Source organism: Protobothrops mucrosquamatus, unplaced genomic scaffold, assembly GCF_001527695.2.
Source record: "Protobothrops mucrosquamatus isolate PMUCROS unplaced genomic scaffold, P.Mucros_1.0 scaffold113, whole genome shotgun sequence".
Classification (NCBI taxonomy): domain Eukaryota; kingdom Metazoa; phylum Chordata; class Lepidosauria; order Squamata; family Viperidae; genus Protobothrops; species Protobothrops mucrosquamatus.
Genome location: NW_015386485.1, coordinates 1,332,715 through 1,352,083, shown reverse-complemented (window position 1 = coordinate 1,352,083; position 19,369 = coordinate 1,332,715). Strand labels below are relative to the sequence as shown.

At 35.7% G+C, this 19,369-nt stretch overlaps 1 protein-coding gene across 1 annotated transcript in view; it reads left to right on the top strand.

Annotated features, from left to right (window-relative positions):
* Nucleotides 1-5,226: 5,226 nt before the first annotated feature.
* LOC107284729 (periodic tryptophan protein 1 homolog) overlaps nucleotides 5,227-19,369 on the top strand; it is a 17,493-nt gene continuing 3,350 nt past the window's right edge. Inside the window, exons 1-12 of the mRNA XM_015812835.1 lie at nucleotides 5,227-5,390; nucleotides 6,497-6,555; nucleotides 7,376-7,554; nucleotides 7,690-7,775; nucleotides 8,888-8,984; nucleotides 10,047-10,157; nucleotides 11,255-11,385; nucleotides 12,060-12,130; nucleotides 13,835-13,931; nucleotides 16,465-16,526; nucleotides 17,990-18,101; nucleotides 19,163-19,253. Coding sequence (XP_015668321.1) covers nucleotides 5,325-5,390; nucleotides 6,497-6,555; nucleotides 7,376-7,554; nucleotides 7,690-7,775; nucleotides 8,888-8,984; nucleotides 10,047-10,157; nucleotides 11,255-11,385; nucleotides 12,060-12,130; nucleotides 13,835-13,931; nucleotides 16,465-16,526; nucleotides 17,990-18,101; nucleotides 19,163-19,253 — 1,162 coding nt within the window. The 5' untranslated portion in view covers nucleotides 5,227-5,324. The remainder of the gene's footprint in view (nucleotides 5,391-6,496; nucleotides 6,556-7,375; nucleotides 7,555-7,689; nucleotides 7,776-8,887; nucleotides 8,985-10,046; nucleotides 10,158-11,254; nucleotides 11,386-12,059; nucleotides 12,131-13,834; nucleotides 13,932-16,464; nucleotides 16,527-17,989; nucleotides 18,102-19,162; nucleotides 19,254-19,369) is intronic.

Below are 19,369 nucleotides of genomic sequence, written 5' to 3'. Positions count from 1 at the left end.
CAGTGTTTTCTCAACTGAGTCTAAAATGCTTCCCCCTTTAAACTAGGAAGCATGTTATCCTGCTTTGCAGGCAGACTGGGATGTTAAAGATATAAAAGTGGGTTGGCTCATCCAGTATTCCAATAAACTTACGAGTCATGCAATATCCTGCAAAAGGAATGCATAATTCTAATGAATGATCTAAAGTTAAAAGCTGAAAGCAAATGTGGAATGTTTCTTTTTCTAAAATGTGAACACTTTTAAAATAGTGTTTTAATAGATTTTTTTTAATATATTTTTTAAAATAGAATTTTAAAATTGGATCTAACAACAAACCAGTAAAACTAGGATTATATTCCCTTGAGATCTAGCAGATGTTTATCCAAACTCCTTATTAATAAGATATATAACATGATTTAGGATCTACAGCAGGGGTAGTCAACCTTGGCTCTTTATGACTCGTGGACTTCAATTCCCAGAATTCCTGAGCCAGCTTAGCTTAGTTGAAGTCCACAAGTCATAAAAGAGCCAAGGTTGACTACCCCTGATCTACAGCATTACTCTGATGCTTTGAGTGATTGGGGAGACTCTCCTAAAATTGCTACAGTGTATTTCCAAGATAAATCTGCTTACAATACCAACAGACAAATAACTAAAAAAATAGAATAGGAGCTGGAAAGTATATTTGACTTATTTACAAGATTATGCTCTCAGTGAAAACCTTTATCAGAGATACTTTGCTCTTTTCTGGAAAAAAAAACCCTATCCTTTCATCTTGCAAATATTTCATCTGTCTTATTGCCCTTGTTCTAAACTAGGCAGTTGGCCATTAATATGGTGCCAAACCAATAAAATTATATTCCAGCAGTTATGAAAATGTGAAGGGGGATTGCTTGGTATTTTCTGTATTTTTTCCACCAAAAAGAATAATATAGGCATGCTAAACCTCAATTTAATGCATTTAAATTAAAATTCCCTCAACTCTAAATGTGTCAGATTCTCCCCACTACTTCCAATGCTGAAATCTTGTATCACCGTACCCTTTGCACTCTAGAAAGCACAACAAAAACTGCTTGAAAATAATTTATTCACTCCTGCCCTAAATTTATATGATCAAAAGATGGTTTAGAAATATTGTTATAGTATATATAGTCTTTATTTAAACTGATAGATAAAGGCTATATAATGCCAGACAATTTTTCTTCACCAGCAATAGATAGCAAAATATGTCTTTTCCTTTGGCAGAATAGCCCAGAACGATTCATTGTCCTGATTCTCCTCATTTTTTAATGCACTTTTGTTCTGTTAGGTACTATGGTATGGAAATAGCAAGATAAAATTGTGTTAATCATGGTCTGGAGAAAAAACATGAGCAGAGGTTAAAACTTGAGTTGCCAAGTTAGTCCAGCAAATCATGGTGACACAAAGCTCTGATTTTGTATTCATTTTCTGTCTATAAATATACTTATTAAAAAAAAATCCATGGTATTAGTAATGAGGTTTGAAGCTGAATAAATGTTACAGATTAAATAGGGCTCTATTTCTTAATTCTGGAACTGTGTTTTAAGCTTCTAGAATTTTTAAGAGAACCTGCAGTTTAATGCATTCATTGCTTTTTGGGGATGGGTAAAAGTGCAGACTTAGGCAAGTTTTAACAGCTTAGAGCTGTGTTTCTCAACCACAGTAACTTTTAAGATGTCCAGACTTTAATGCCCAGAATATCCCAATCAGAATTGGAAAATTAAGTCCACAAATCTTAAAGTTGTTGAGGTTGAGAAATACTGACTTAGAGAAATCAACATTCCACTTATTAAAAGTGAAACGGGGGCAATGGCAATTGTGGAAGATTAGAGAGATGTTGTAGGAGGGGAATGAATTTTAAAATAATGGATTTAAAAAGAAATATAGTGCTTGATTGTCCTCATATGCTGTGAGCCGCCCTGAGTCCCATGGGGGAGAAGGGCGGCATATAAGTTTTATTAAATAAATAAATAAAGGTGCTTTTTTCACGAGGCAACTGGACTTTGTTTTTCTTTGAAGACGTTTCAAAGAAAACAAGAAAAGTCCAGTTGCCTCGTGAACAAAGCACCCTTGGGACAATCATGACCTGGGTGACTTGTGACTAAGAATCTCCATATACATAGTGCTTGATTCAGAATATGTTGGTATTTTTTCCTGAATTATTTTTAATGAATTCAGACCAGCTAACAATGTAAAGTACATGCAATTTGTGAGTGAAAATGAAAGAGAACATAAATTCTAAATTGTATCACTGATAAGGCATATAATAGAATGTGATCCACTTCTTGACTGAATTTTTAAATTGATATGTAAGAATTATATAAACTTGTTTCTTTTTCAAACCTTATTTGTAGCAGAATAGCATGAAAATCCATTTCCTTCTACAACAAATACTTTTGTTTCCTTTCATTTTAGTTAACATCAAATGAACAGTTTTAGTGACACCTGTTGTTCTGTCAATGCAATCTCACATGTAAAAAAAATGTATTAGTTGTAACTATGGAGTTTGTTGCCAAGGATTGCACTGATATCTAGGTCAGTAGTTGGCTGTTTGTTTTATGTCAATGGTCTTGTGGCACAAAAGAGTTAAGCTTTTATAGCTGTACTCAAAGTGTTAATTTTTGTCAGCTTCAAGTTTCAGCATGATGGCTTAATTGCTGTATAGATCATACATATATTGATTTTGCAATAAAAGATAGAAGAGAACAAAAATTTGTTAGGAACACACCAGGGTAATAAAAGAAGTAAAATATGTTGCATCTTGATATTTTTAAAAAAATGCTTGTATTAATATGCATTCTCTATCCTGCTCAATTGATTGTTGGTGCTGTGCACTACTGAAGGAGATCCAGATTCTTGAAGTTATGCTTCTCAGTTGGTGGCTTTCAACTTTTGTAGTGATGAGAGCCTTTTCTAATCAGTTTCTTTACTGCACAGGACCCGATGGTTTACTCTGAATTCTTACCCTTTGCAAACGATTCTAAGAGAACTCAAAAGCTACAGAGCAGCCTGGTGCTTATAGAGGTAAAACACTGCACAAGAACTGAGTGTGCCCCCTAGAATGTATCTCATGCTCCTCTGCAATGTTGGAATTTCCTGTAATACAGATTAAAACTCATATTTGAACATGAATATGAATGCAATCAGGCCAAGAGAAGATTTTATGTGGCGAAGACAACTTCTGACTTCAAATGATCCAGAATTATAGATCAGAATTAATATTTGTTTGAAGATGAATACTTGTATTGGCTTTTCCTGTCCCAATTCTCAACCAATGGTTAAGTGCCTCAAATATAATAGGGATTTAAGGTTAGATATCTCAAGAATTTATACTGGTGGTCAATATTGGTAGAAAATACTCCAAATCCTATTTTTGGATTTGTCTTTAATAAGGACCTGGCAGGGCGGGAGCAATGCTTTAATATATTTAGAAGGGACCACAAAAAGAATAACAAAAATACAGTGTATGTATATATTTATCAAATGACTGTTTCTGTATTTGAATGATTTTGGTAGTGTCAACAAGTGATTGCTCCTATTGTGTTTACTGCTCTAAAATTATTTGCATGACTTCTGGTATATTAAATTCCTTAAGAAAGATATCTATCTCTAACCATATTATCTGTCTATACACACATATATATAGTCAGCCTGCAAAACATTCTTGTCAGATCAGCCATGTTTTGTGTGAATTGTATATTACTGTTGTGAGCAACAATGGTATATGATCCTTAATTAATTGTTAGAATTAAAATATGTTTTTATGGATAAACTTGTCTTGTGTGATCAGATGGCAAAATCCTATATTCATTAGCTATTGACTTTACAGTTTGACAAAAGACAGGAAATCCTTTCATTTTCATTGGGTCTACAAACACATTTTATATGGGCTTGTGACTGGTATAAGTTCAGTTTAGTGTGTCATGTCAATCCTGATATCATGGTTAAATTATAGTTTAACAAAAGATAAACTAACCCAATGAATCAAGGTAATTGGAACCCATTCTGGTGAGTCAGAACTCTTTTATGAGAAGTCACTAAAGGAGACATAAGAAAGATGGCAAAGCACAAGGAATAAGGAAAAAGTAAGAAAGAGAAGCAGGAAAACAGGCATAGCCATTTTTAAAGCCTTGGTTTGTGGTGTCATAATTGGCTGAGCTTGCAGAACCCTCTAAACTAAATACCAGTTTAAGCTAGAAACCACTTTATACATCTGTTCACACCACAATATATATTACTATGAGACATGCTGTGGTAAGTTGAAATCTTGTTCACCACAATTTCTAACTAACCATAAATTTATCATCTTTGCTGCAACAGATTTATATGGCTACCATTCTGCAAAATTAGACCCTTTGCTGTGTTTGTCATAACAATGATCTGCATATAAACTATATTGTACCACTTCGGTTTCTGAATTGCATACAGTAGTTGCAAGGCATTTACAGAGTCTCCAGGGAAGTCAGATCAGATGTCAGCATTCAAGATTCTGCAGTGCCTTTATTAGAAACAAACAGCTTAGCGAAACGGTGGGGACAAAACTTTCTTCTGTAACATGCCAAGAAAATTACAGTACCGTACACGTATAATTAAGAATCGACTCAACAGCAACTTCAAATTAAATTAAATATACCCAAAGATCGCCGAGTCCCTAATCAGCGATCAATTCTCGCAACTGTTTTTGGTTGGCATTATACGGTATTTTCTGTTGTTATGTGTTTGCCCGTCAGAAGGTCATATTCGAGTTGGGCGGTCATTTAAATACTTTAAAATAAAATAAGTAAGCGTAAAAACAGTTTTCTTAGTTCTATATGGATCAGAAAGCAAAATGGAAATCCGTCCAAAGTACAGTGGTAACTTAGATATGAGATTTCCCATGAATTTTATTTAATTCCTTCCCTTTTGGGGGTTGGGGGTAAGAAGGGGGGGGTAACATTCAATTTGGTAAGAAGCCGAAACTTGCATAATACACAGAGAAGGACGCGAATCGCTCCGCAGAAGGTCTCCCAGTCCAGGTTGGGCTTAAAAGGATGTCCCTCCCGCCACTCAAATGTCTACCAGTGACGTTGCTGGGTGGGAGGGGCGTTGCTGAGATCTCTTTCTTGATAGTGAAGGGGCGGAGACTCACATGTCGCTTCTTGATGACCTCACTCCCTGAGGCTTATAGTATTTTGTAGCGCTCTTGACCGGCGACAGGGTGGGTGTTTCGGCTTCATGGGGACGTCAGCAGGAAGACTCAGTGGGCCGAACAGGAAGTCGGCAATGCACGTGTCGGCGTACGGGGAAGCCTTCTTCAGCTGCTCGGTTCCTGGTCGGTTAGAGCCATGAGTCGTCCCGTAACTTGTGTTGCCTGGGTGTCCCAAGGTGTTACCAAGGAGACGCCCGACAAGGTGAGGACGGAGGAGAGCCCCACCTCCCCTCATTTCAGAGCTCCTACAGACATTTTGGGCAGCAAAGCCGTGAATGCTTTAGGCTAAATTAGTCGCTATGCGAAAACAGCAGGGACGGCAATGTGGAAAGCGAAAGAAGAGAAGATGATTGTATACATTTCCACCGTGTCTCATCTCTGAAATGAAGTCAGCCAAGTTCAAGAGCATGTATTTCGTATATATTTGTTTTAATTAAGGCTAATTTAAATTTAAGGCTTTTAAATTAAGAAAATGGGTTGTATTTTTGCTTTTTCCTTTGAAAATCAGAAACCAAAAAAACGCATGGTATCAGTTTCTGGTACTACTGAACTTTGCAAGGTAGAGTACACACTGCTCTTGTATTTTGCACAGGCATAATATTTTGTCCCCGTTTATGAAGCCAGTTCATAATATCTTACAATTATGTGTAGCGAGCAGAGTAATCTTCCAAAACAATTTTGAATTCAGTAATGTAACAGTATAGAACAGCAATAACTTTGGGTTTTCATGGAACACAACTATTTTTTTCCATTCTTCTTGTTTGTATTACATAGTATCCATAATTCCCCAGGTTTTAACCTAATATTTATATGTAATTCTCTGCATTTATAGTTGTCCCTCATATAGAATTGTTTAGTTTACCATCTTTGAAAGACCTTCCCTTAATTTATAATGTACCAGAGATTATCACATAATACTTTAACTATTTCATTTTGGTTTGTTTCTATAGTCATTCTTGCACCTAAATGTCTTCATTTGCATTTCCTGGACACATTTTTTTGTATTTAATAGTTGTCTTTCTAAAGAGTTTTACAGCTTATTTTTTCAGACTGGATTTTTTTAAAGCAAGCTGTCAAAAATGGACTGTGGTTGAAATAGAACTCATACCTGAGGACCAAGAATATGGGCAACCAGGAGACAGTAGTAAAGCAATATAAAAAACTATAGATCTGCTATTTCATTTTAAATAGATATAATAATCCTAATTAAAATATGTTAGATGAAACTCATTTCAAAAATGGCTTGTTTTTCAAGCGTCAAGCTTGATTTAACTATAGGAGGTTTTATTTTTCATGTTTATGTTGCAGGTACAACTTGACAAGGAAGAACTGAAGCGCTTGATTACTGAAGCTAAAGACAGATTGCAGTATGTTTGGGTTGCATTTGAACAAGAGCTTGAGAAAGCTGATATTCAGTAAAAAGTCAATTTACAGCAAAACATCTGTATTTCTTCAATTTAATAATAGTCAAGTTAAAATCTAGTTTGTGTCTAATTACATTTGTCCGATGTAAATATATAAACTAGACTGAGTGATCTATAGCATAAGTCCAGTAGCATCGAATTGTGGTAGCGATATATGAAAATAATATATGAAATTTTTAGCGTAGAAGTAGTAATGGAAAAATCTTTGTGATTGAATACATTATTGACGCAAACTGCCAAAAGTAAACCAATCAGTTCAGGTTTGAGGAAAAAAAGAATAAAAACAGGGATACTCTATAATAGAATTTTGGAATGAAAAAACCCCCAGATCATTACATATGATTAAAAGTGCTGGTGTCTAATAAGGTTTTATAATTGTATTAACATATATTGAACATACATTCAATACACTGAAACCCTGTTTTTTGTGAGAAAGATACTGCTGTGGAATGTGATTGTTTTTGACACAAATAAGCATTTTCCAGTTAAAGGAAATAAGTTGTTGATTGTTAAGTCTCTATGGGATTGCAACTGTGTCATTGATCTAAATTTATCTCCAAGTGCATAACATCAGATTTACAACTCAATCCTGTGCTTCATATTTACCTGGGATGCTATACAGTGAGATAGGTGGAACCTGCAAAGTTATTGGCACAGAAACAATTTGGAATTGTTCAAACAACTAAAGATTAGACAGTGACATTTTAATGTTAAGCTATGCAAAATTAGTGAAAATATTGTTAACTTCCTTTTTTACATGAAGGACAGAAGATGATGGTGATGATGATGATGATGGAGGTGGACAAGAAGAAACCTCAGGTGCCATGGATGTTGCTGATGGTGAGGAAGCTAGCTCTGCTCCCAAAGATGAAGACGATGATAATCTAGATAATGTTGAATTGGCAGAATATGACTTGGATAACTATGATGAAGAAAATGCAGGTATTTATCTCTCCTTCCTGCTGTACACAAACAGGTTCTCTATTCAAGAACGTGCAATCGTGTCTCTTTACAAAAGATGCTACTTGTTTCACAATTACGAGTCTGATCAAGAACAATCTGTTTGTCATATGATAGGTACAGAGGGCATTGGAGAGATCTTTGCAGGGCTTGCAGTACATGGAACTAATGAAAATGATCCATATATCACTATTAAAGATACTGTGAGTATTAAAGCATGGCTTAATAACACTGGAGACTGTTTAATAACATAGTTTTAATACTGGCTAAAGATAACATTCAATATTTGGAGTGGTAGGCATATCATAAGTGTTATTTGAAGAAATTTTTCAGATTACCATATATACTCGAGTATAAGCCGAGTTTTTCAGCCCATTTTTGGGGCTGAAAAATGCCCCCCTCGGCTTATACTCAAGTCAGCGTCTCGAAGCAGCTGCTGGTGCCGCCGCCGCCGCCAGGCAAGCCACGGCGGGAGCGGCGAGCGAGGGGGAGGGGACCGGCTGCGCTCCGCTTGCTTGCCTGGCGGCGGCAGCCACAGCAGCAATAAGCTGGGCCAGCGTGTTCCTGCCGCCGCAGCCAAGCGCGAGGGGGAACGCCAGACGCCTCGCACAAAGGGGGGAGGCCTGGTGACGCTGCGCCCTGACGGGCGCTCACCGACAGGGCTAGGGAGGCCAAGACGGCCAGGGAGGAACAGCCAAAATGCCCCCTCGGCTTATACGCGGGTCACCAATTTTTCCCAGTTCTTTGTGGGAAAATCGGTCCCTCGGCTTATATTCGGGTCGACCTATACTCGAGTATATACGGTAATCAATTTGAAAAGAACATCTGTCTTTTTTATACTGTAGTATTTCTGGGTTTCTTTTTCAACAACATACTTGATATAAACTGCTTTTCTAATATATGTTAATTTGGGCTATATTAATGTTGAATATTCTCTTTTAAGCACAAGAATGCCTCAAGTCATAATTTCGTACTGTTCCCAGTTATCTTTCCATTATAATTATTTTAGTTGTATCCTCACACACAGTTATTTTCATTTGCTGTTTTTGAATACCTTTTATTTTCAAATTTGTGAAAGCTTAGTCTGGGATTGAAAAAGGTACACAAATGGTTTTTCTTAGTATTTTATTAGGTGACATGATAAATTATCTTTCAAAACACAACTGATTTCAGTTAGTCTTTAAAAGACTAATAAGCATTCCCAAATATTTGTATGCACCTAAAATTGTTTCTTGACATCTGTTAAGTACAATGATAAAATAAGGTTTTGAAAATTGGACTAAAAATAAATCATATTCAACTTGCACTCTTTTAGGACCAATATGAAAAAGAAGACTTTGTGATCAAGTCAAATGACAATCTTGTGGTATGTGGCAGAGTGGATAAGGACCACTGCAGTCTAGAAGTTCATGGTAGGTATTAAACTGTTGTGGCTTTTTAAGAAAGAACTATGGAAGGTATGGATGGTTTATTCATTAAGTTAAGTTGAGTCCCTATATTTTCTTTATTCATAACAGTGAACTCTATGCTTAAATTCTTCCTCTCTTTCCAAAAAAAAGGATTTTATATACAGGAAATGGATTGCTGTAAGAGCACAATTGCAAGTGTTTTGTATTTGTTTTGAGGACCTATATTTTGAGTTTGATGTATTATGTGTTACTGTCAGATTTTTTGACAGATTCTGATCAGGTGGTTCATACCCTTTCCCAAAAATGAGAACACAAATAATTTGTATAATATTTTTATATTACAGATTGATCAGTTGGTATTGTGTAAAACTATACATATTTGTTTATAATCTATTTCATAGAATCATGTTGTTTCTTGTAAATCGCTTCCCCATATTCTCTTAATGCATTTGGTGGGAAAATACTTTTATAGTTTTAGCACTTTCTCACAGTTTCTTTTCCATGTTTTGGAATAATTTATATATCTTCCATAATATTGAAACATAACATTGAAATATTGCTTATATTAGATCAGGCTACTTATCCATTTGGTCCAATTGTGTTTGTTTTGACCAGCAGTTCCTTGGAGTCTTAGCATGTTTTATTACTGCCCTTGAGCTCTGCTGTTTCTTGTATTGCTTATTGGATCATCTCTTGTATAGCATAAGTCTAATAAATGCAGAGGTGTAAATAAGTAAATCTAATATGATTAGTACTGATATTGTCAACCTGTGGGAGACTTGTTCAAAGTGTATTCCTTTTGAGTTCTGTTTGTCTAGAAATCAGCAAACGGTAGAAGAGAGGGAAGATTACAACATATGCTTGACAATCTTTTTGTGATAAAAAATATAGTTTCTATAAAGGAACTCAGAAATATCTTCCCATATTTCATTTTTGATTTGTGATATAATGATAATGTTAATCTTATTCTTTTCTCAATAACAAGCGTATTATTTGTTTTATATATTTGTGTAATGGGAGTATGATTTTTTTATTTACTTAAAGGAAGTTACTTAATTTTTTCAGTTTATAATCATGAAGAAGATTCCTTTTATGTCCATCATGATCTTATTTTATCTGCATACCCCTTAAGTGTGGAATGGATGGACTTTGATCCTAATCCCAATGATTCTGCAGGTAAGTTGTATCATTTTATTTCTAATAATACCCAAATTAGCAGGGGACATCTATATGAAAGTGCAGAGAGAGACAGTTGGGAACAAATATTTTTTGTTTTTATGTTTTTTTTCCTTGTTATCACATATTTTCATTTTCCTTTTTTTTTCACTGAGCATTTATATTTTTACCTCAGTAATCATTTTTCTCAGTTTCCTGTTTTCATTCTGGATTGTTTCTCTTCTAAAACTGTGTAACTTAGAAGTAGATTTTCCCAGGCATTGCCCTTTAGGATTGTAGGAAAGAGATTAAATGTTACAGTAGACCAGGGAATCTTATTATCCAGTATTAATGATAATGATCATATTATTTTTCCAATGGCTGTGATAACCTATCAAGTGGCTAAATAGGTTTCAGGCATTGTTTTCTGATGTCTTTTATTATCTTTCCTGAGGAAGTAAAGTCTCTCAGGATATCACTGTGTCCCATATTATGTAACATAATAAGATTATTGGGAGAAATTATGTGTAGCTTCAGTGTTTAAGCACACATCTCCTTTCCATCTAAATCCAAGGAAAACTGATCAAGTTCCAAACTGTGACATATTTTGATAATTAAATTAATGACCAAAGTGAAGCTTAAACAGGTATTCATCCAGTATTGAATGGATCTGAATGCGCTCCCCTTCAAGATTAATTTGCTTCTATGTGTTCAACCTCCAACCTTGCAATAAACAGAGATCTTTTCTATAATCTCAAAAAAAGCTTAAAGTAACAAAAATAAAATTCATTCTTTAAAGAGACATCAGATGATAAATTTACTAGTAGAAATTTACATTGGTAGATGTATGCAGTGCTTTGGATATGGCATAAGCAATTTTTTCCTGGGCCTGCATGCTAACATCATGGGCCTGAGAAAATATATGCTTGAGCTGCCTCCTTAACTCAATACATGTAGTCTTCGTTTAGTAACTGCCTCATTTAATGATCATTCATGGTTATGACAGCAATGAAAAAGTAACATTTACTTCTAAGAATAGCAGGTACAGTAAGGGTGCCCATGCCTGATCCAAAGTTCCCTTACCTGCCTATACATTATTAACATGGATATTTCTTTAGGAAATTATATTGCTGTTGGCACAATGAATCCTGTTATTGAAATTTGGGATCTTGACATAGTGGACTCTTTAGAGCCAATCTTTTCACTAGGAAATAAGAAGGCAAAAACAAAGAAAAAGAAACAAAAGAAGGTTGGTATGAACAAACCTCGTATTAATAAAGTTTAAACTTTTTCAGTAAGAAAGTTGCTTGCCTTTTCAGTCTTTGTCATATTTATTTATTTGCACTAACTTCTATACATGAGCTACAAATGTTACTCTTGGAAATTTTTTATGTTGCCTGCTGCTGGTCACCAAGTTGTCAGACTTCCTGGAGATAACAGTTGGTGAGATTTATCCCACCCTGCTGTCTTTCCTAGTACAGTCATTCACTGATAAAAATTTTCTCGTGATAACTATAAGTGTGCACGGGAAAGCTTCTCCATACATGTGCCTGTGTGTGCTCCAAGCTGTATCTGGACATTTGCAACTTGATTCCTGAGATAGAAAGATTGCCTATTTTTTTTACATAGTGCACTTTCAAATTCATTTTCTGTTTAATATTTAGAAATATTTTAATTGTTAAAAAACCGTGGGTAAAGATTCTTGTCTGGGTCTCAGAATAGTTGCTGCCAGCTATCATGGAAAATATTGAATTAGAATGATCTTGTATATTTGAGACTATTTAAGACAATCATCAGTAGGCTATAGGAGCAAAGGCAAGGATTTGCTTTCAAGTTTTGAAACTTGTGCAAGAGTTATAGAATTAATATCTTTTATTATTATATTTAGAAACTCTAAAAAGTTCTTAATCTTTTTACATAAAGAATTTATCAAAAGAAGACCATCAGGGGCATACTGATGCAGTGCTTGATCTTTCGTGGAATAAACATCTCAGGTAAAAAATATATATTTAAACATAAATTAGTATAAATGATGTTTTGTAAAAATATTTATTTTCTAAAAAATATATTTTATTGATTCTTTAACATAGTCACCTTAATATTTGATAGATAGCATGTTGTCTGGGTTTATATTTAAAAACAATAATTAATTTCTATAATTCCATAATCCACATAGCAGCTTTCTTTCATTTTCTCTTCTTCCAATAATATTCTCTTTTATCAACCTTAAATTAGTACATTTCTTAGTATTTTGATAAATAACAATTGAATATAAACATTTTTCTAATATTTAACAACCACATCAATATAAAGCTTCTTTTCTAATTGGTCATCTTAATTACCTCGTCATAGATCCTGTTTTCAAAGTTCTTATTTAGATTTGTTTTCCCCAGTGTTCAAAACATTCTTACCAGTTAAAATTTTCTCAAAGTTAATTACATTTAAATATTTAAGTCTTTTTCCTCATACAAGCCATCCCAACAATTTTACATTTCTCGTATCTTAATTCGTCGCTTCCTTCTGTGGGAAGGTGGGGTAAAAGTCCCCCTCCTTCTCACTTTCAAAGGATTTTTGCTTCTTGGGGTTTTTTTCTCCAGGAAATCAGTTATCAAGTAGAAGAGAGAGAATCGATATTCTTACCCAGTTCCAAACATGTTGTTTACGATCAAGCTTAAATTAGTGCTTTTTGGTTTCGGCTGCTTGTAGCTTGGGCTAGACTCTGCTGGTTTCTGGAGGGCTTTCCACGAATGACTGGATCGACCGCCGTCTCCGCGGTCTGCGGGGCTCCCCTCCTTCTTTGTCGCCTCTCCGGGACGACTTTAGGCCCATTTAGGGTCCCCTAACAGGAAAATAATCGGCCCGTACGGTGCGGAGCCCTGCGATCCCTTGGCTGCTGCACTACTGCATAAAACTGGAAGCTTGTAAAAATATTTCTATAGCTCACATACACATTGAAGTAATGCGCAGTTGACTTCCACTACATCAAAGTGAGAATTCAGCTCTGGATGAGAGACTTCTGTAGGACAATATTATGTCATCAGTGTATCAGTTGAAATCAAGTAGATCATGTTGCAAGAGAATCCAAATATACAATCAAGAGAATGGATAATGAAGAATATGTTATTCACAAGAATAAATGTTGCAAATTAAGTCCAAACCTAATTCCCACAAAAATGTGGCGGGCTAAAACCAGCAGGTAACTAAGTTGAAGGATTGGGCAAAAATTCCTATACAGCAATCTGAGATACTGATGATCAGGGAATGTTTGGCTGCAGTTCTTGCAGCTAAAGATCATGTAACCAATTATGGAATCTAAAGGGACAGTGGGATTACACCCCATAGGATTATTTTAACTGTGACATGAATGAAACAGGCATCAAACCTAGGTTTTCATTCAGTAGGACTGTTTAAAGGTTCAATAACAATCCCTAACAAGAACATGCAAAATGTCAGAAAATTCAAGAGAGCAAATACTTTTTCAGAAACTGTTTGGTTATTTACCTTACATTTATTCATACATTTAATTCATTGGGCAATTTATCTGCCACTCAATTAAAACAAAAATGTCTGAGCAGTCTATAATACCTGAATAGTTTCAGGTATTCAACTCTATTCTTTGGAGAATAAAGGTAAAACATGAGTTGATCTAAGACCTGCCATTTACACTGTTTGCAAATCAATATGTTTGTTTCTTTTAGATCTGTCTTGGCAAGTGCCTCAGCTGACCATTCTGTAATTCTTTGGGACATGTCCAAGGGCAAAACAGCAGCAACTCTTTCTCTTCACACAGACAAGGTATGTTGATTCTAAAAGCAGAGCTGAATTAATCTGTTGCAGCAAAATAACAAGGAAATCTGGCACAATAGGATATCATACAGATGTATGGCAACAAATGCAATTTTTTCTCTCTAATACTGTTGTTTTTTTGGTAAAATACAAAAGAAAAACCAATTTCATTCAGAGAGTTTGTATCTATTCTAGTTGCCACTAGAAAATTAGCTTCTCATTTTTCTTACCCTGGAAGAGCTTCAGTACTTCATGGTTAATTTCGGGAACAGCATCTTCCTATTCCATGTGTAAGCAATATAAGCAAAACTATTTTAAGTTTTTTTTTATTTGTATCTGTGGTTTTTGAAGAAACATTTATATTCCCCTCAGATGGTCATTATTCTTTAATAAGCTAGGAAAAAGAGGAGTGGGGTATCTTAGAGCCTTACTAAATGAGAATTTATGAACCAACAAATTGTTGCCATGCTGTTGTGCAGTTCATCTGTGAACATAGAGGTAGCTGTGCAATCCCAATCTGGAAGCACAAAGTTTAGCACAATGGTGTAGAGCAGTGGTGGCGAACCTATGGCACGGGTGCCAGAAGCGGCACTCAGAGCCCTCTCTGTGGGCATGAGTGCCGTCGCCCCAGTCCTAGGCCTTCAGCTGGGTTTTATAAAACCTTTTTGGTTTAGGCCTCCGCCGCCATGTGCAAAAAAAAAAAAAAAGGTTCAATCAGTCAATTTCAACTTCTCACGGGAAAAAAAAGATCTTGCAAAGTTGGAATTGATTGATTGAACTTTTTACTCCCACCCAGTCTGCCATTACCACAGCAGCCACGCCCACCCAATTGGCCATGTCCACCCAATTGGCCACACCCACCCAATGGGCCACACCCACCCAGCACTCGACGATGCATAAGTGGGTTTTGGGTTGCAGTTTGGGCATTCAGTCAAAGGTTCGCCATCACTGGTGTAGAGTTTCCCTCACAGCATGTATGTGAAATTTCTTGTCTTGTTTGGTGTGTTCATAACCATATAGGAGCGAAGGGACAACCACAGCTCTGTAGACTTTTAGGTTTGTAGAGATACAGACATTGTATTGATTGAGCACTCTAATATGCGGCCAAGCCAGACCCCAGTTGGCCTTGTTGATCCTGATATTTCTTTGTCCAAAGACCCATCATTCAAAATTATGCTTCCCGTGTATTGAAACTGTTTACATTTGTCAGCTGGGTGTTATCACCAATGATACTTGGTTCTGCAGGGTTTATATTTGAAATGGGATGATAAGTACTTTAGTTTTCTTCAGGCTGATAATCAGGCTGAAGAACATAGCAGTGTCTGAAAATTTGTTCAGTATCAACTATGGATCATCATTGTCATTGTGTGCCAGGATCACACAGTCATCAGCAAAAAGAGTTTCTTGAATGACCATATGGAGGTACTTCATCTATGTGTTCAAGCTTGTCCAATGGATACCTGAAATATATTCCCTTCTTCAGATCTTGTACAGCACATGATAAAATGCAAGCAAAAACAGATTGAACAGGACTGGGATTGCTATAATAAATATTTTTATTTAACTATTTAATATTAATACACTAATATTTAATTATAAATGTTTAAATATTAATTTAATGAATGTTTAACTATTGAGATTTATTAAAATGTGGCTTTGTACATTGTATATTTCATAGTTAAATAAACTTCACTTTAACTGATGTTTAAGCCTAACTGCTACATCTATGAAAAGATTTGCTTTATGAGTGAGATATGCAGTCTTTAAATTTGATATTTATAAATGAATAAAGAACTAAAATAGAATTGGGAAATTTGATTTTGGATTTAAAAACTAAAAAAAAATAATGAAAAAGTCAAAGCAAAACTAGGTTCAAAAGCTCAGTATTAATTGCTTTTGAATTCTAAGAGATCAAATGATCAAGTGCTAAGAAGGATGGGACTTTTTATCCATTCTATTAAAAAAATTATGATAGGCAGCTTTAGGGATGAAAACTGCATCTGTTCTTACGTACCTATGAAAAACTCGTGTATTTTAACATTCATTGGCCCTATTAAGTACAGGTTTAGCGGTATTATATTCCCAGTTTGATGAGCCAAGTAAATCTATAGAGAAAAACTCTCAAATTTTAGATGTAACTGGCTAATTTTGTGAGAAGTTATGCAATCACAGCCCAGTGGGAGAAATTAATGTCAACTCCTAGTTAACATAATTATTCATTATTCAAACAAGATTTGATCTTCGTTTTCCATGGCTATTACTTTAGATGTTTGCATTCTAGTGAAATGAGCTCTGTAGAAATAACATTTAATTATAAATGTTCCAACCAATTAAAAATTCCACACTTTTTGTTCTACATAATGAAGTTTTAGCTAATATAAATTTTACATGCTGATGGTTGCATGCTACTCTGTCTTAAATTAGCAGTTAAACAGATCATTGAACACTCCTTTCCGTTTGTGAAAAAATTATAGTGAGAATTATTTAAAATCATGTACACTGTAAAACTACATTTTGATACAAATATATTTGTTATTTTTAGGTGCAAACTTTGCAATTTCATCCATTTGAAACACAGACTCTCATTTCTGGCTCTTATGACAAGTAAGAACAAGCTTGTTCTATTGCATCTATCACACATATAAAAGTACAGGTAATAATATATAAACCATACAATGGCAGAGATAAATAATAAAATGTAATATATAGATAGTCCTCGACGTGCAACTGGTCACTTAACAATCATTTGAAGTTATGACAACACCCTGAAAAAGGTACTTTATGACATTCGATGGCGAGCCCACCCGTGGTCATGTGACAGCATTTCAAGCACTCCACCTGTATTATGGCTATTTGCAGTGTCCTGTAGTCACATGACCACAATTTACAACATTTTTGCCAAAACCTGGTGTTCGTTTCATTTTCAGGTCCCATACCAAACAATGGGTTTGGTTTACAGTCTCCATTGTTGTTTAACTTCCACAAAAAAAATTATAATATGGGATTGGTTACCGTATTTTTCGCTCTATAAGACGCACTTTTTCTCCCCCAAAAGGTGGGGGAAAATGTCTGTGCGTCTTATGGAGCAAATGCTGCCTGGAGCTGAAGCCTGAGTGCAGGGGAGGAGAGCATATACTGGCACTAGGTGGCGCTCTAACACAACACCATCGAGTATTGCTAGAAAGGAAGTCGCGGAGAGGAGAAGGGCTGAGGAACTTCCTCTTCCTTCTCACCCATAGTGTTCTTCCCAGGCTCGAAACAGCAAATGGAAGGTGAGTGGAAGGCAGNTTCCAAATGTTATTATCCTTATGCTGCATGATTTAAAACTGCTACCTGTAATTTTCTGCTGGGAGATGGGAGAGACTAAAATGTCAAGGCCTGGAGACTAAAACATACGAAGAACAGTTGCAGGAAATGGGAAGAGAAAAGGATTAGGGTTGACATGATAGCAATATTCCAGTATTTGAGGGGCTGCCACAAAGAGGAGAGGATCAATTTATTTTCCAAAGCCTCAGAAGGCAAGACAAGAAACAATGGGTGGAAACTAATCAAGGAGATATGTGCGTCTTATGGTCAGGTGCGTCTTATAGAGCGAAAAATACGGTATATGGGTAACCCATTTTATAACTATCAGGACTTACAACAATAATAAGTAGATTCCATTACAGTTGTAAGTGAAGTACTACCTGTATTTCCTTCATAAGCTATTTGACACAGAATATTTTGTTAACAGTGACTTCTTTAAAAGCACGTACTAGAATTTTGGTATGATTTATGGAAGTGCTTCTCTGTATATTCTTAATGGGAACGGTCACCCTGATTTTAGCATCAGGTTGCATTAGCATTCTCTGCATACTTAATTAGAAACAAGACCATTTGAAGTCAGTAATTTCACTTTATAGGCTTGCCTTCACTGTTTATTACTTTTACTAATGACTCAGCTGGAATAGAAGTATTTTGTTAGAAAAAATGACCTCTCTGTGTCTCATAGGTAAATTAATTTTAGTTTATAATGTTTAAAAAAATATTGTGCCAAATTTGAATAAATATTTATTGGTACTTTTCAGATCAGCCATCCTATATGACTGCAGAAGTCCACAGGACAACCATAGAATCTGGAGATTTAGTGGACAAGTTGAAAGAGTGACTTGGAATCATTTTTCACCTCACCACTTCTTAGTAAATACAATACCTGATGGTTCTTTCTGTTTTGTGTTGTCCATTCTATTGTACGCATTTATGCAGGCTTTGTAGCATTTCAATTCAATTCGTTGTACGCCATCCAGAGTCATATTGTTTAAGTTAGACAGCCCTAAAACCTATTAAATAAGTAATTAAGATAAAAAGAAAGTGCTTCACAGGATCAGTCGTGGGGTGCATTGCATTTGCATCCTTTCCTAACTGCATCATATAACTTCTGATGAGCTGTAGTGGCACAGTGGTTAGAATACAGTATTGCAGGCTAACTCTGCCCATAGTTAGCAATTTGATCCTGACTGGCTCAAGGTTGACTCAGCCTTCTGTTGGTACAATGAGGACCCAGATTGTTGGGGGCAATATGCTGACTCTGAAAATCGCGTAGAGAGGGCTGTAAAGAACTATGAAGCGGTACATAAGTCTAAGTGCTATTGCTATTACTATACGTGCAGGGCAATCTTTGGAAAAAGTTGATTAAAGGGTTTCCAGTTAGTGACCCTAGCAACAGGTGTCCCTGTGTACTCTTGGAAGCATCTGTTTTCTTTAGAATCTGAAGTGTTGCATAGTCCTATTATATCTATCATCCAAGATTTTCAAGGCAACCAGCATATTTTAAGACATAAAATAATGTATATTATAGTAAAACACTAATAAATGGAAGTCTTGCTGCCTGGGATTCGATAATGCTATATTACCTTTATTCCATTAAGAGATGCTTTGGTAATGTAGAGGTTCCTGACAGTGAAGTCTAAAATCTACTCAAATATAGCAAGTTATGCTGCCATAGGTTTGTTATCAAATCAGGAATAACAGTACCTGCATGGTTAGAGTTGGCCATCAAACATCCAGCTGTTTATTCTGTGCAGTGTTGCCCAACTTCAGCACCGCCCTTTCAGCTTCCAGAATTCTCTACAATGGCCATTCAAGCTGGATGGTTCGGTTCTGGGATTTCAAGTCCATACCTCCGAAAGATCACGCAGATTGAGAAAGGTGGCTTGCCTGTTGATTTTATTTTTAAAATCTCTGGAAATGATTTGTTGTAGGCTAGCACAGAAGATGGATTTGTGTACTATCTTGATGCTCGTTCCCATAAACCAGTCTTCACAATGAAAGCTCATGATGAAGAAGTATCTGGTAAGCCTTTCTTTTCCCCATTTCCTAAGGAAATCCCATTCTAGTCAGATATATAGTTATATCATATTTTTGAGGCAAATTTGTATTTGCCATTCTACACTGTCTAAAGAACATGC